Raw genomic sequence first — 14,460 nt, 5'->3', positions numbered from 1 at the left:
ACCCCAACCGCCACGGGCCACCGCTCCGATTTGAGCGCACCCGCTTACGCAATAGCAACTAGTTTCATGTCGTTTTGGTCTGACTGTGTCACAAAGCGGTTTGTTCTGGAGTCCTAAAAAAGCCAAATAACATTTTTATTCATAATTTATACACTGGCTCACATGCACATGACATTTTCACAAACAAATAGGTACTAGAAATTTCTGTTCAATATTTTAATGTTCTAAGAAGTCGTAAATCTACTTCCTTCTATTTCCACTCATTCCACTCATGATCATCGCCATTCGCATGAAGATATTTAATACATCCATGTATATTGAAAGCTGCCTGAAAGTAAATATCTTATGCGAGTATCATCGAGTTAAAATAACGCATTCTTTTGTAAAGAAAAAAGAGTACGTCTACACCCAGAAGGTGGAATCGAACCACTGCGGCTACTAACCGCCTACAGGTTTGAAGCCTGCACATCGGACCACCGATGATCATCCGGACATCGGCTTTTCCCCGCCGCTTCCTTTATTTTGCGCCTACGCAGGTGCACCGTACACGGCGCTGGTTCATCAGCGAGGCCTAGCGTGCAGATATTGGAGAAACTGTTCCACAGTCGAAAACGACAAAGGTTCTTTATTCTGTGGTCAGAATCAGAATCGTCGTGTTCTGTTTTACAACGACACTTTCAGTATTTTCCCTGTTGTAATCGGCCGAATAACTTAATTGGACAATGCTACTACATTTTTGTAATCTATAATCAGCATCTATTTCAAACATATACAGAATTTATACACATTCGGACACCTTCAGCACTACTTTACAAAACTAACAAAAACTATCTTTTAAAAGCGGTTCAAAAAGCCCTTACAATCTTTAAAGTATTGGAGAGAATGTAATGTTAGGTTGGGCTATAAGCCCTGGCATTCTCTAAGAGAATTTTTGCGGGCCCAGTGAAAAATAAAACGTTTAGACAATGCGTTTTATGTTAATCGACAGATAATTATCTGTCCTACAAAAAAGCGATGCCTTTTACGGCGACTCAGCATTGGTTTAGGCGATACAAAGACAGCAATATCGACCTCAAAGACAAGCCCAGGCGCCGCTCTTGTTTCGTATTTTTTTATGACCCGTGCTTTTGAGGAAATTTAAATTCAAAAAAAAAACGCCAGGACCTTGGGCCAACCCAACTTATTTTGGTTCTATAACGAACGCAGAGCAAAGGCAAACGTTGAAAACAGAAAGTTGCGCGGAACGGGATTCTAAGGATAGAAGGTATGAGAAGATTTAGGAGTGAAGAAGAAATATATATTTATATATAAGGAAAAAGTCCACTTGGAAACAAGAATAATAGACAAATAACAACTGAAACAAAAAGGACTCATGATTAACAATAAATTATGGAATTCTAACCGAAAAAAGGAAAAGGATTAAAAGAATAAGAGGAAGGATACGAAGAAATATGCACATAATTTCAAATATTATATAGTAACTTCAACGAAACATGACTCTGTTGTTCGGTGTTTATGCGATGTAGATGGAGATCTCGAATGCGACGATTTTCAAGGGATCAACAAAAGCGTTGGATACGCGCATTGAGAAGCTTGTAAGAGAAAGCAAACATGAACTAGTAGTATATCCAAGGTAAAATAAAGAACAAGAGTAGGGAAGATAAAGAAAGAAGTAGAGAGAGCGCATAACTGCCGTGAAAGCTTAAACATTTACCGTGATATGGAAGGAAGACAAATTAAACGGATATGACTAACTCATACCATCAACACAGATCTTTTTCTCCTTGTAACATTTTCGAATAGCATTATGAGTTGAATGAAAATATTTAACTCACGCATTAATCGGGTCGTAACTTCTGACCTCGGGCATTCCGTACATCATATGGTCACGTTGTGGATAAATCTGAGCGTGTTTTACTACACGCTGTGTATCATGAAGCAAAAACGCCGAGAATAGAATTAGTCCACCATATAGAACAATTGACATAAGTCCTAAATTTGTGTGTCGTGTTCCACCAGAACCTCACATCTAACAACGAGTATGGACATACCAGCTCCTAGTGCAGAACCTGGGTGGAAGAAGAACGTCCCAATGTTTGCAACGAATACCACACCCAAACCCATAGCAAGCGGTCCCGACATCATCAGAAACTTCTCCGATGGCGCTGTGATAGCGGTGGCAGAAAGACCTGGAAAAAATGCAGACAAATTTGAATGCTCCCACTATCACCTATAATTCTACGTAACTCGAACATATCCGAAATGACCACTTATTTTATGGATCACGAGTAAACTTAGGTCACTGCTTTATTCTGGCCATGGTTACCGGCAGAAATCTAACAAGGTGGTAAAGCGCATCTTTGCGATCGGCCGAGATTCATCGTGACGCGAAAAGCGAGTAATGCAAGCTTTAATGGCATCTACATCGAGTTAGTTGAAGTTAAGCATAGGCCGCACCATTCGTACCAGATTGCTCGGCTGACATTTATCAATTGGTAGTGAGGGTGTTTACAAGCTGTTGTGCAACTTTGCATGCAGTCCTATGTGGCTCATGGAATGGAAAACAGACAAAACTATTTGACTGAATTCTTAATTCCGCTGAATTTATGCTTCCAGATTCATATTACTACAGAAAATCTTCACTTTTGCTTCGCATGGAACCTGGGAGGACTTCAAAAAAATCCAAAATGGGAATGCTCCCATCCAAAATGGATTGGGAGCACAACAGCTGTTCTTTTTCCAAAAATATGTACGACGCATACAGGCGATTTTCATGCCAACAAGTGATGGTCGGAACCTGTGCTCCGACTCCGTTCACTTCTGGACAGTTGGCGAAGAGACGCCTTCACTTTAGGACGACTGGGGAAGGAATTCTCATCACTTAAGCTGCACCCCATGCCTTCACCTGAGGAGCGTCCGGTTCCCCCCTATCATATAAATGGTTCGACGTGTTTAGAAGGCGCAGAAAATATGAGACTCAGGTGCTCAAGTTATCTATTCATGTAAGACGTTTACTCGCACATCGAAATTTACTTACCAGCAACAATACCAGCAGTATACCATGCAGCCCTCATAAGCACCGGCCCACCGATGTAGCACATAGGGGCTAGCACAGCTCCCATAGCTCCTAGAATCACCGAACTACCAAATAATCTAAATTGTGCATGGGAAATAGTCAAAATCCAGAATACAGAATAACACACCGCAGTGAAGCATCCATGCAAAATGTTTGGCAATCGTACTATCGTAATCAATCGAGCGACAGAGCATGCCAGTTCCAATAATTACAGCTAAGGTTGCGAAGAGACCCTGCAAAACCAAATTTGCGTTTGCTGGCGATAAATTCTCAAAAATAACTGTACGATTTTAAAAATTCTTGAGAATAAGTAAATGTATTTCCAGTTTTAGGTCCATTTTAGGTCCACATAAAGTCGAATTACCGAAGAAGCATAAGAGAAGCAAAGAGAATTAATTTAAGAGGGTTTTGTATCAGAAAAGGCATAACGGTATGCAATAAATACTACAACATTACCACTAAACCTTTATGAAGTAATTGCAAAACTAATAGACAAAACGAAGTTTCGGGAACGGTAATATTTTAATACCGCACATTGATGGCCATTTCTTTGAAAACTGGTTTAGAGGAGAATCAACTGTTTCGAATTACCATGACTCCTCCGGCTTGTGTCAGGCGCATGATAGCTGGATTACGAGATGCAGCAACTCCGCTAGCTGCTGTTACTGCCAAACTTCCCGCCAAGTATGAATAGGTAGAGGAAAGTCGGTCACGGACATATTGTGGCCAAAGGCTGGAAGAATTATGATGCACATTTTAGCTTCTACTCTAGATTCAACCCAACTTTTAGAGTAACTAAAATCTTCTCTTCACCACTAGAAAAAAAAACCAAATATATGTCCCAGGGCTGATCAACGAATTCAAATAATCAAAAGCGGACTTACGCGCTTCCTTGGAGGATCGACTGTTCCTTCGATATGAGTCCATAATACATCAACGCTCCAATGCCAAAAATGGACGCTCCAGCTAATGCATATGTTCCAAAGATGTAGGCTAAAAAGGACCAAGATTTGAAAACACCTTTGGATCTATACAAGCTAGTTTCACGCACGGGCTCCAGTTGTGGGACCAAGAAGTCTTTCTTTGAGAGTCTTTCCAGTTCGGATCCCAATACCCTGGAAAGAAGAAAGACCTCATATAGGTAAAAATCCAGACAACAAAAAAACATGAAACGAAGGAAATTAGAAAAAAAGCATAACGATACCCGAACGAATTCAATTTCAGAATGTATTTTACTCAAAGATGCATAGTCGGAGTTGGTGCTCCGACCCTTTCACTTTTGGACGGTTGACAACTTTCATTTTTGTACGGCTAACGAAAACACCCCTTCACTTCTAGACGGTTTTCGAAGGGGCTCCCTTCACTTCTGAACGGTTGGCGACCGGATCCTCATCACTTGAGCTGCACCCAATGAGCTAGACCAACTTGATGATGGTCCGGGTCCTCCCTATCGCATCCATTAATTTAAAAGTGCAAGTAGAACTCACGGTTTGTTGTGTAAACCTAGTGAAACCAGTACTGCTACCGCCACCTCCAAATCGAGCTGGCCTCAGTACCGAGTGTGAAAACTGACGAATACTGGGAGAAAGAAGAATCGAAGGACGCAAAGCGAGTCGCGAGAGCATTATGCTGCAAAAAGATAGAAAAGTGACCAGAAAGAACCACCGAACATAGATATAAAGGGTTTAAAAAATGATGGATGATGATACGGACGACGGAAATCTAGAAAATAAGAAATTCACACAAAGAACGCTTAGATACGAAGTGTACTCCTATCAAGCGAAGTTAAAAGATGAATCTGCATTTAAATAAGTAAATGTGGTCTTTCTTCTTCGAAGATTCCTTTATTAGGAAAACTGATACAATCTATATTCGCAATCTAAAATGTCTTCAATTATTTTTATACAATTATTTAAAGAAAAGAGACTATGAGTAAAGAGTGTACGCCCAACACTCAGTGGCGCCGTTGAACCCTCTATCTTACTTTTTTCTCCTACTATCTTTAGCTTACATGTCTTTGGTCCTCTAAAACTAATGCTTAGGTCTTAGGGCCTCGAAAGATTTAGTCATTTACTTCCAGAAATAAAGGTTCCATTTAGATAACTCCTCCCTCACCAAACTACACCTTACCCAACTCCTGAGCTCATTTGAAAACCGCATCAATCTATGTATGACAATGTGATTTTGCTTATGAATTCATGCGTTTAGAAACCTGTAGTGAATTTGAATATCCAAGGAAGAGGGAATTTCTTTCCATAGTTGTCACAATTTGAGACTGTCTACAACATTATGTGCATAGCAACTCCAGCTGGAAAGGAAAACGAGTGTAGTTGGTGGGCAGTTCAGTCGCGGTCTGAAGTTACTAAGACAAAAAAGGAATATAGAAGTTCCAAAAATAAGGGCTTAGTTCAGTGATCACCTAAACCGCTGGTAAGGGTTTACCAAAGGACGAACATAGAGAAACTCGATGTAGTTACATGTTGCTCACCACGAAAGTAAAACTACCACAACCTAGAAGCAAGAAGCGGAGAAGACAGCAGCAGTCGAGCAAGTCAGCTGACGATGACGAAATTCTCGTCGCCACCTGTCGCGCTCTATTTCGAAACCAACGACCACGTGAGAAGTGAAGGGCGAACTTCTGACTATCACAGGTCGTGGCACATGTTGCAAATCTGGGTAGGATCACTGGTGAGCGTAGTTCGAGGTAGAAGGAGTGGCGCGTTGAGTGATGCTTGGTTGAGTGACACGAGGGTGATTCTGTGGTTGTGGAACACTTGCGCAAGCATGGAGCCGCCCTTCTTCTAGAACATTCTCGAGGTGGACCCAGTAATCATACGGCTTGAGAGTATCGGTTCTTCTTTCTTATCCACGAAACTCCACAGAACCCTTGTAAACATTTGTCGCAGTATTCCTCTTAATGCACCTAGCTGGAAGTAAGCGATAGCGTCGAATTCTGCAATTTCTTCTAAGAAAAAAAAAGGACGAGAAGGACCTGGGCGCGTTTTCATACGCAGTTCTTTAGGAAGAAAAAAGAGACTTTCTCACTTTCTTTCCTTCACATCTCATTATTACAGGTATACTTCCACTTATCTCTACTATAACCTCAGTCCGATTCGCTTAGCTTACTTGTACTTTCACAAGTTCTAAATAGGTTCATTGCATCATACATGCCACACAGGCTTATGCCACCTCTATGTGCCTTTTTCATTCGTAGTTTGTAAAGAAACAAAAACACCACTAAATCACATTTATTCATTAGCACAGAATCTCCGGAAACATATTTACATATCAGGACATATTCTAATCCTACAAACCATTACCACCTCGGCAAGCTGGGCTAGGATGCGTCTTCTGTCCGCACCATTTACTCGGTGAAATAGCGTCGATCCTTAGAGCATGCACTGGACCGGCCAATTCATCAGCCAGGCACGAGTTCACCATCCGATGCCTCTTTAATAAAGACATACAATATCTGATCTGCAGAGATGATAATAAAGTGACGATAGTTTTTGTAGTTTTGCAACTATTGTCATTTTGTTATTTTCCGGAGGAAAATAATTGTCTAAAAACATTTCAAAGTACTTTTCAACCCAGAAGGGATCAAAATAATCCGGAAATTCAATTCTTAATATAAGAAAGAAACGAGTTTTGAGAAAAAGAGAAAGAATTAATCGCAATTAAACCCTTTAACGGGAAGAAGAAGGTTTAGAATCCAGCCACATACTTCTGCGTAACTGAACGTTGTTTTTGACTAACCCAACATTTTGCTTTGTACATTCTTAGGAGCTAAACTTAGTCTCTTTGCTCACAACTATCAAAACCAACTCAGATCCGATCTTTCCGAACTCCAAATTCAAGTGCATGCTGCTTTTCTTGCACAAGTAACATCTGTCTTTAGAATCAATAGCTGCCTCGCTGTACCAAAAGTAATCAGTTTTGCATCAGTCACAGTTAGCAACTGAAAGTTAAATAATGAGAACGATTTCCCTCCCCTCCCACAATCTTAATGTTGTTCTTTAGTGCAATTTGCCGAACTCCAAGTAACAACAATCCTAATAATGAATGCTTTGTACATCTACGAAAGTACTTCCTACTGTGTTGCTAACCTGAATCACTGTACATCCTTCAAACTTATCGCTGACGATTTGCACACGAAAATGTTTCTCCGATCCTTTTGGAACGTTATGCATAAAGCTTTCGCATACAATCTCCAAATGAGACGGCTAAATTAACACCATGAATAGCACTTTTTTAACCCAACTAATTCTCGTCTAGAGACCCTACTGAGAATGTGTTCTCCAACTTCCGACGTATCGTAGTGGCTACAGGTCCTTCTGCTAGCGTTGCTGTGCTCATTGCTCTCAGAGCACAAAACATATGGAAGACCTTCAAAGAAATCCACACCAAGAAATTGCTTGTCAAAAAATAAATGCAGAGACCAAACTGGTTAAATCTTTCCCCGTTGATGAACCATATATAATTATGAACAACCTTGTTATTCTGGTGTGTAGCATAACAATCAACGAACCAAAAGTAACAAGTAAATAGCATAAATTTAACGGAATCTGCGGAAAACTGTGGTGTTCTTTCTCTTCCAGTTCTTTGCTTGGGATCCTCCGCGGGTTGCAGCGTACCGCCATCCTTTTCCGAGTCCTCGCGACTTCTTCCCTGCCGAAGTAAGACCGCGCAACTCGCGATGCTTTTGTACAGGCTTGGTGATCCATTGAGTATCTGGATTGCGACGGATAGCTTTGTGGAAGGGATCGATTAGGATAACTTCGTAGAACTTGTACGTGGAGTCCTCTCCAACCCAGTATGAGTTAAGTACACGAAGGGAACCCAAGCGGCGACCAGCGCGATCCTAAAAAAGAACTGTTATAAGGTAAAAATAAGGTTTCTAGAAACCATGAAATTAAACTGTGCTAAGAAATAAACAGTCAGAGAATCTTAGAAATCTTCTCGCTTACTTTTGCTAGTCATTTATGTTCATAAGCACATAAAGGGAAAAAGAATAACGAACTCATTACATCATTTCATATATCTTCAGAACACAATTCCGGTCAAATACGATAAATATCTACTCGGACCGAGGAAAGCACAAAAAAAAAAAGAATCGGGAGATTAACAAGACAAAATTTCGAGGAAACATCTTCAAACAGTATGAGTAATCTGGAAGTAAAGACCGGCACGAAGAATTGCCGAGTACCATTTGTGTCAACTAGTGAAGCACACAACTGTTCCCGATGGTCCATGTCAACTTCTGTATTACACGTAACGAATTTATCACTATTTATAAGACACAAAAATTATAATACGACGGTGCTGCTAAACACCTTAAAATCAGCAAACGGACAATGCCGTGACAATGAATAGCATCCTTATGAAGGGATTTTTCCTAAAAAGCTTAGCGCTAACGTTTTGCTTATTTTGTAGAAATCATCCAATTTTGCCGAGAACGATTTGTCAAATAATGTGAAAGACCAGGAACAAAATTAAAGAGGGTACCCTGTCTAATACAACTCTAATAAGAATTAAGGCAGGTGTTGAAATTTCGGGCAAAGCGTAATCAGGGGAGGGATATCTTTCTTTTTTTTCTCCCAATAACTTTAGTTTACATGACATAGATCCTCTGAAACTAATGCTTAGGTCATCGGGCCTGATTGAGTCAGTCTTTTACTTCCAGAAATTAGGGCGCCACCGAGTGCTCCCCTAACTACACTTTACTCGAAATCTGTGCCTTATTGAAAGAAAGGACAAAAGAGGAAGAAAGATAAGTAGGTTAACAGCGAAATCTTCCATCAATACTTCTGTGAATCCAATAATTTCAACATAAAAAGAGCATTTCTGCGCGTTAAAGAACTGTTATCACAACATTAGTAATACCTCAGCAATAGCCTGCTTTGATCGGGCGAATTTGAGCTCGTTTACTCCGTGAGTCTTGGGTTTTCCATAGGTTTGTCCTTTGGTGACTGGACGTTTGCGATTACCGCGGCGGACACGGACACGATAGATGACGTATCCTGACACAAATCTCATAAAGTGGAAATAAAGAAGGACTGAAGAAGTTGAAAAAGAAATCTCCGCCCTCCGCAGAGCTGAGTTCACTAGTTGTAAAATATCGCTTAACTTGTGAGAAAAAGCCCAGTAAAGTTGGTGTCATCTAAGAAATTAAGAAGATCATCATTCTTTCAGTGTTACTAACATAAAAATAAGATGTTACAGACTTTCGATTCCATCTGAAACAGGCGCATCGATTGCGACCGTAATGGACCGATCACAAAAAGTGTTTTAACCGTTAGATTTCTAATACATTACTGTAATAGGAAGTATCAGAAAAATTCATAAAACCCAAAAATATTTCTAGAAAAATGAAGATGACTGTAAAACTGAGAAGCGTCAGGTATATACCAGATTTTTTGCTGTCTTTTAAATTATCTACTAGTTGTTAAAAAAAAAACGTTGCCGTCTTTTTAAGACCAAAGTGATGAGCATGAATCAAGTGAAAAAAATCCCAACAACCCACTGAAGAAGAAAGACAATTCAGCAGTTAGGCTGTCAGTATATGTGCAGCTCTAGGAGATGCGCTTTCTACCCTACCCATAAATTTGGTCATAACATATATCAACAGTGTATATCAATAGTAGATAGCCTCAATTTTGAAAATCAGTTAATTCTGTGACCATCCCATTCTTAATCACCGTTATATTTTCCATATATTCAATCTTAATTTTTGTCCAACATCCGTGAAGAACCTCTCGTCGTTTTGAAAACCCTCAGTTCAGAAAGAAAATGTGGGGTAGGGGCAAGACAATCTTAAAGACTTCGCAAAGCATAAAACTGCGCATTCATGCAAACGAAAGCATCAGGAGAAAATATACTAAACATAAACGAAAAAAGAAACGCGAAAAACGATAACAAAAATATCTCTTTTAAGATGAAGACAAAAAGAACCTTGCTTAGCACGATATCCCATGCGACGGGCCTTTTCTGGTCGTGTAGGACGACTGACTCGATGAACAGCGGATAGCTGCCTGTACTGCCATGTACGAATACGGAGAAGGTAGCGCATCGCATCAGACTGCTTTTTGCGCCATATCTCCTGCATGTACTTGTAGGCACCCATGTTCTAAAAGAAGTCTTAAATAGTATAAAAGTGTACAGCTTAACACTAACTCTCTGGATCTCGTTTCGCCCAAGATGCCTCGGCGTTAAAGAATTTCATCAACAAAGGTCAACAACAATGGAATTCATGTTTTTTTTTTTTAAAGTAAGAGTTTCACAAATCAACAGCACAGAATTGTTACTTTCACATGGCAGCAGACTAAATTTGTGTGAACAATTATTACATATTGCCAAGGAGAAAAGAAGAAAAATAGTGTACTCCTAAGATATCAGGTGCGGAAGAGAGAGGCAATCAACCGTGATCCTCATGAATCCTGAATTATGGAGTGAAGCCCGAAAGTCGGAACGAAATGAAAAACGAGAACTTATATTGCCGATTTCACACTGGTTCTACATAACGAAGAAGAAACAAAAAAGAGAATCGGACAAACAAGGAGAAAAGAGCAAATAAAACACTTCTTATGAGTAATACTGGTGAATATCCTAAAGAAAGTCGGGCAACAAGAGACTAACTATGGCTTCATCTACGCGTATTCTAAAGAAAACGTGCCAAAGGCTATTTCTCCATCAATTTTAGAACAGAAAAGCTGAAAACTGTTCCAAAACAAACAAAGATATAAGAAACACCTCACATGAAGTTTTAGGATTTGCAATGAAAAGTGTCCGGCAGTGTAAGGACCGGTTACGATGCTTCCTACCGGGACCTATCGCGTTGCGATTGGAGCGCATCAGCTAAGCCAGTACAATGTTCTTATAAAGTGGGTGGGATTGTGCGTTTTGGTTTGAAAGCTACGAGATAGAAGATAACCTGTTTTGTCATTAAAATAGAGTTGCTTGGATCCGCTTGACAAGACTTCTGTGGAGTCGAATGATGATCGTCTCGTAAATGATTGATGGTTAGTAATTTAGTGTTATTCGTAGGGTTTTCTATATTGCAAGTGTGCTGGTAGTTATCTGCTCGTGGTGGTTCTCCCAAACGCAGTCAATGTTGGGTGCGCCCTCTAGGTGCAAGTCACGTAAGTTCCACAGTTGTATGCTGTCCTTCTGTTTCCCCGTCCCCCCGAGGCCCATGTCGGGATAGATCTAATTCGTGGATAGTGCACGGAATGTTTGTCAACAACTTTCTGGTTCGCCATGCCGAATTTCCAGACACTATCGATATCTGAGGACATTCGGTGTCAGAAGGCGTTTAGGAGAAACGTCAAGTCCTACAGCTACGCTACAGTAAGCTTTTATAATGCCTAAAAGCAGGGTAAGGAAATATTTCTCCATCTTTGCCAATTACTCCTCAAGAATCTACTGTATAGAACTTATCATGATATATTTAAAGGCATCACTCCACGAATCTGAGGTGGTACGGATTTCAGGTGGGGTATTCGTATACGGGATGGGAGACTATGGAGTGGGAAGTGATTCCGTCCATTTCTTCCTAATTGCCGTAAAAAACGGCCCGGAAGATACGGCTTCAGGTGTTTTGGCGCACAACTTTCTACAGGGAGTTCGACTGGAGCGCGCCAGCCTTGTGCGGCGCGGCATCTTCCGGGCCGTTTTTTACGGCAATTAGGAAGAAATGGATGGAATCACCCCTCTCTCCATAGTCTCCCATCCCGTATACGAATACTCCACCTGAAATCTGCACCACCTCAGATTCGTGCGGTGATGCCTTTAAAAGATCCAGCAATACGTTGACATTCTCTATCGTGGGCGCCGAGTGCGTGAACGTCGTCGACGCGGAGCTTCTAGAGAGTTTCAAACCTTTGAAGCACTTCGAACGATTCGGACGCCGCTATATTCGCGCCTCATCACTACCTCTCACATTCTCCCTCGATCGCCACAAGTCAACTCCGCAACTCTACCTCTTCATTCCATAGTTCCGGTACTTACGAGCATTCAGTAGAGTAGAAGAATTCAAAAGATAAGATAAAGGTGTGAGTGCTATATTTTCCATTTGTTAAACGATATTCTGATATTCACAATAAATCATCATTATTTCTCAGTACAATACCGTACAATACAATCCGCGTGGCAATCCATAAAGGGTGTTAAGGCGAGAAATTACTCACCACAAGTCTTAAAGGATATGCCGACGAAAGGATTGTCTTCCCGCGACTTCTTGCTGAAGATCGGGAAGGTTGGGCGGCGCTACGTTCAAGGACGGCACGCCACGGCGGCGAACCGCAACTGGCGATCATATCAACCTGTCGATTTAGTAACGTAAGTCAGTCGTTTGGTTATTAGTGAATTTTTGTCCATAACAGTATAGCTAGGCACCTTCGTCTCCGTTGCAATCAGAACCTTTGCTTTTGGTTACTTTCACATTTTTTTTTGTCTTGTGCTCGTCAATTCGTGAAAGCCATAACAACTCGTGTTTGCAGCAACCTGCACACACGCTCTTTCTCATACAAACTTTGCCTCTGCACTGTTCCTGAACATACCAAACTCGCTAGTATCACTCTTTCACTAGATCACTCCTTAGAATCTCATCAATCGCTTCTTTTAGCACGGCAATGATGTTGTCATACTTGCTGTGGTCGGTTCAGAACGACCCGAAAACTTGTGCGGCGCGGCGGAGCCAGCGGTTGAGATCGAGGTGGGATCGTCGGTCCACTTAGACTGCAGAAGTTAGCGAGGATCCTACCTCGATCGAAACCCCAACTCCACCGCGCCACTTCGAACCCAACTGCATACGCAATTGCACCATGTTTCACATCATTTTTAATTGTTTGATTTTAATTTTTTAATTGATTATTAGTCTTAGTCTTTAATTTTCATTATTACCCGAGCGTTCGAGTCGGCACTATACCTGTTTTAGTTCCCGGAGTGAATGTGAACTAGTTGCATACTGCAAAAACCGGTTCAGAACCAATTAGTTTTTCTTGGTCGAGTTGTTGTATACCGAACATTTTTTCTTCATCCAATAAAATTGTCAGTTGGCGTGTATCATTTCAAAAAGGGCTATGATAATCTCGTTTTCGAACTTCCTCTATAAACTGTAGTTCAAATTACTTTCAGCAACGGTGCTCGCATCACAAATCTCAAGGATCCATTTGTGCGCGACTTCAGTAACTTTGTCTTTGGACTTTGTCAAAAGACTGACACTCATTTGGAATGACGAATTTTCTTCGTATGACCAGCTACGGTGCTTTTACCAATTTCGTATTGGGTGTCATCCTTGCATTACTGGAAGCACTGTGTGCCTTTCTGATTTGCTACGTTCCAACGAGGTTGTTCCATTACTTCTCTTCTGCATAAATTCAGTTCATTTCCCCTGAAGAACACAAATAGTTCGTGATAATAAATTCCTGTTCTTTTTTAACTGTGTTGTACACTCATTATGCATATGAACAAGCGTAGATAACACCACTGTTTCCGTCCATTACATCGGTCATTCTGAGTAATGCCGGCGACACTTTGGGGTGGATCTATATGCACTTGATGTGTTCGCGCCGCGTTCGCCGACTGCAAAGTGTGCAATATGGTGCAGTGTTTCGTAGTCAATATTGTAATTATGTGGTTTATGTGATTAATTTAATTGCATTTTAAGACGTTAAAACATCTAACACTTTCGCCCGATCCCTCTCTTCTTAGCCAAAGTTATTCACTTGATATAAAATCTCTTTGCAGGCGCAATGGTTGTAATGCTAAGCATAACAAAACGAAAATTATGGAAAGGAATGTAGTAGAGATTTTATAAAGACCGGCGCTTATTGTTTAGGACAGGACAAGAGATTGAATTTTCTGAATTTTCTTCTTTTGATGCGATATCCTTCTATTTTTCAATCCGATATTGTCCTTATTTTCTTCCTTCACTGCAAAATTGGTGTCTCCCTGAAAAGAAAACCCTAACTCTTACATCTGGTACGCATTGAAAGCATCACCCCACGAATCTGACGTGGTGCAAATTTCAGTTGGAGTATTCCTATAAGGGGCAGTAGATTATGAAGAGGAAGATGATTCCGTCCATTTTTTCCTAATTGCCGTAAAAAGCGGAAGATGCAGCACCGCAGAAGGCTGGCGCGCTCCAGTCGAACTCCTTGTGGAAAATAATGCGCCAGAACGCCCGAAGCCGTATCTTCCGGACCGTTTTTTAACGGCAGTTAGGAAGAAATGGACGGAATCACTCCCTCTCCATAATCTACTATCCCGCATTCGAATACTCCACCTGAAATCCGTACCACCTCAGATTCGCGGAGTGATGCCTTTAAAGGCAGCATTCCACAAATCTGGCGTGGCGAAGGAATCTGCATGAAAAGGTAGAGTTA

General features: G+C 40.9%; 3 protein-coding genes across 5 annotated transcripts; 1 reads left to right on the top strand and 2 right to left on the bottom strand.

Annotated features, from left to right (window-relative positions):
• Positions 1-240: 240 nt before the first annotated feature.
• Positions 241-7,453, bottom strand: RB195_001286 (uncharacterized protein; the record flags this gene model as incomplete). Of its 2 annotated transcripts, XM_064197992.1 has the most annotated exons (13): positions 241-328; positions 1,836-1,992; positions 2,052-2,189; positions 3,038-3,127; positions 3,204-3,309; positions 3,668-3,809; positions 3,961-4,069; positions 4,128-4,191; positions 4,564-4,705; positions 5,289-5,325; positions 6,391-6,526; positions 7,183-7,299; positions 7,361-7,453. In XM_064197992.1, the coding sequence occupies 13 exons, from the start codon at positions 7,451-7,453 to the stop codon at positions 241-243; spliced, it is 1,419 nt and encodes a 472-aa protein (XP_064053872.1). The 2 variants fall into 2 exon arrangements, with proteins under 2 accessions (XP_064053872.1, XP_064053873.1); XM_064197991.1 differs by lacking the exons at positions 5,289-5,325; positions 6,391-6,526; positions 7,183-7,299; positions 7,361-7,453 and having other exon boundaries at positions 4,564-4,701.
• A 178-nt stretch (positions 7,454-7,631) lies between these two features.
• RB195_001285 (uncharacterized protein) lies at positions 7,632-10,927 on the bottom strand (the record flags this gene model as incomplete). Of its 2 annotated transcripts, XM_064197990.1 has the most annotated exons (4): positions 7,632-7,937; positions 8,960-9,096; positions 10,028-10,202; positions 10,826-10,927. In XM_064197990.1, the coding sequence occupies 4 exons, from the start codon at positions 10,925-10,927 to the stop codon at positions 7,632-7,634; spliced, it is 720 nt and encodes a 239-aa protein (XP_064053871.1). The 2 variants fall into 2 exon arrangements, with proteins under 2 accessions (XP_064053871.1, XP_013303003.1); XM_013447549.1 differs by lacking the exon at positions 10,826-10,927 and having other exon boundaries at positions 10,028-10,199.
• A 1,351-nt stretch (positions 10,928-12,278) lies between these two features.
• Positions 12,279-13,310, top strand: RB195_001284 (uncharacterized protein; the record flags this gene model as incomplete). The annotated part of the gene is made up of 2 exons (XM_064197989.1): positions 12,279-12,412; positions 13,211-13,310. 2 exons carry the CDS (start codon positions 12,279-12,281, stop codon positions 13,308-13,310), a joined length of 234 nt encoding a protein of 77 aa, XP_064053870.1.
• Between the last annotated feature and the right edge of the window lie 1,150 nt (positions 13,311-14,460).

The sequence above is a fragment of the Necator americanus genome, chromosome IV (genome assembly GCF_031761385.1).
Source record: "Necator americanus strain Aroian chromosome IV, whole genome shotgun sequence".
Lineage (NCBI taxonomy): Eukaryota > Metazoa > Nematoda > Chromadorea > Rhabditida > Ancylostomatidae > Necator > Necator americanus.
The sequence above is the reverse complement of the archived record's forward strand: the minus strand, read 5'-3'. Positions and strand labels throughout refer to the sequence as shown.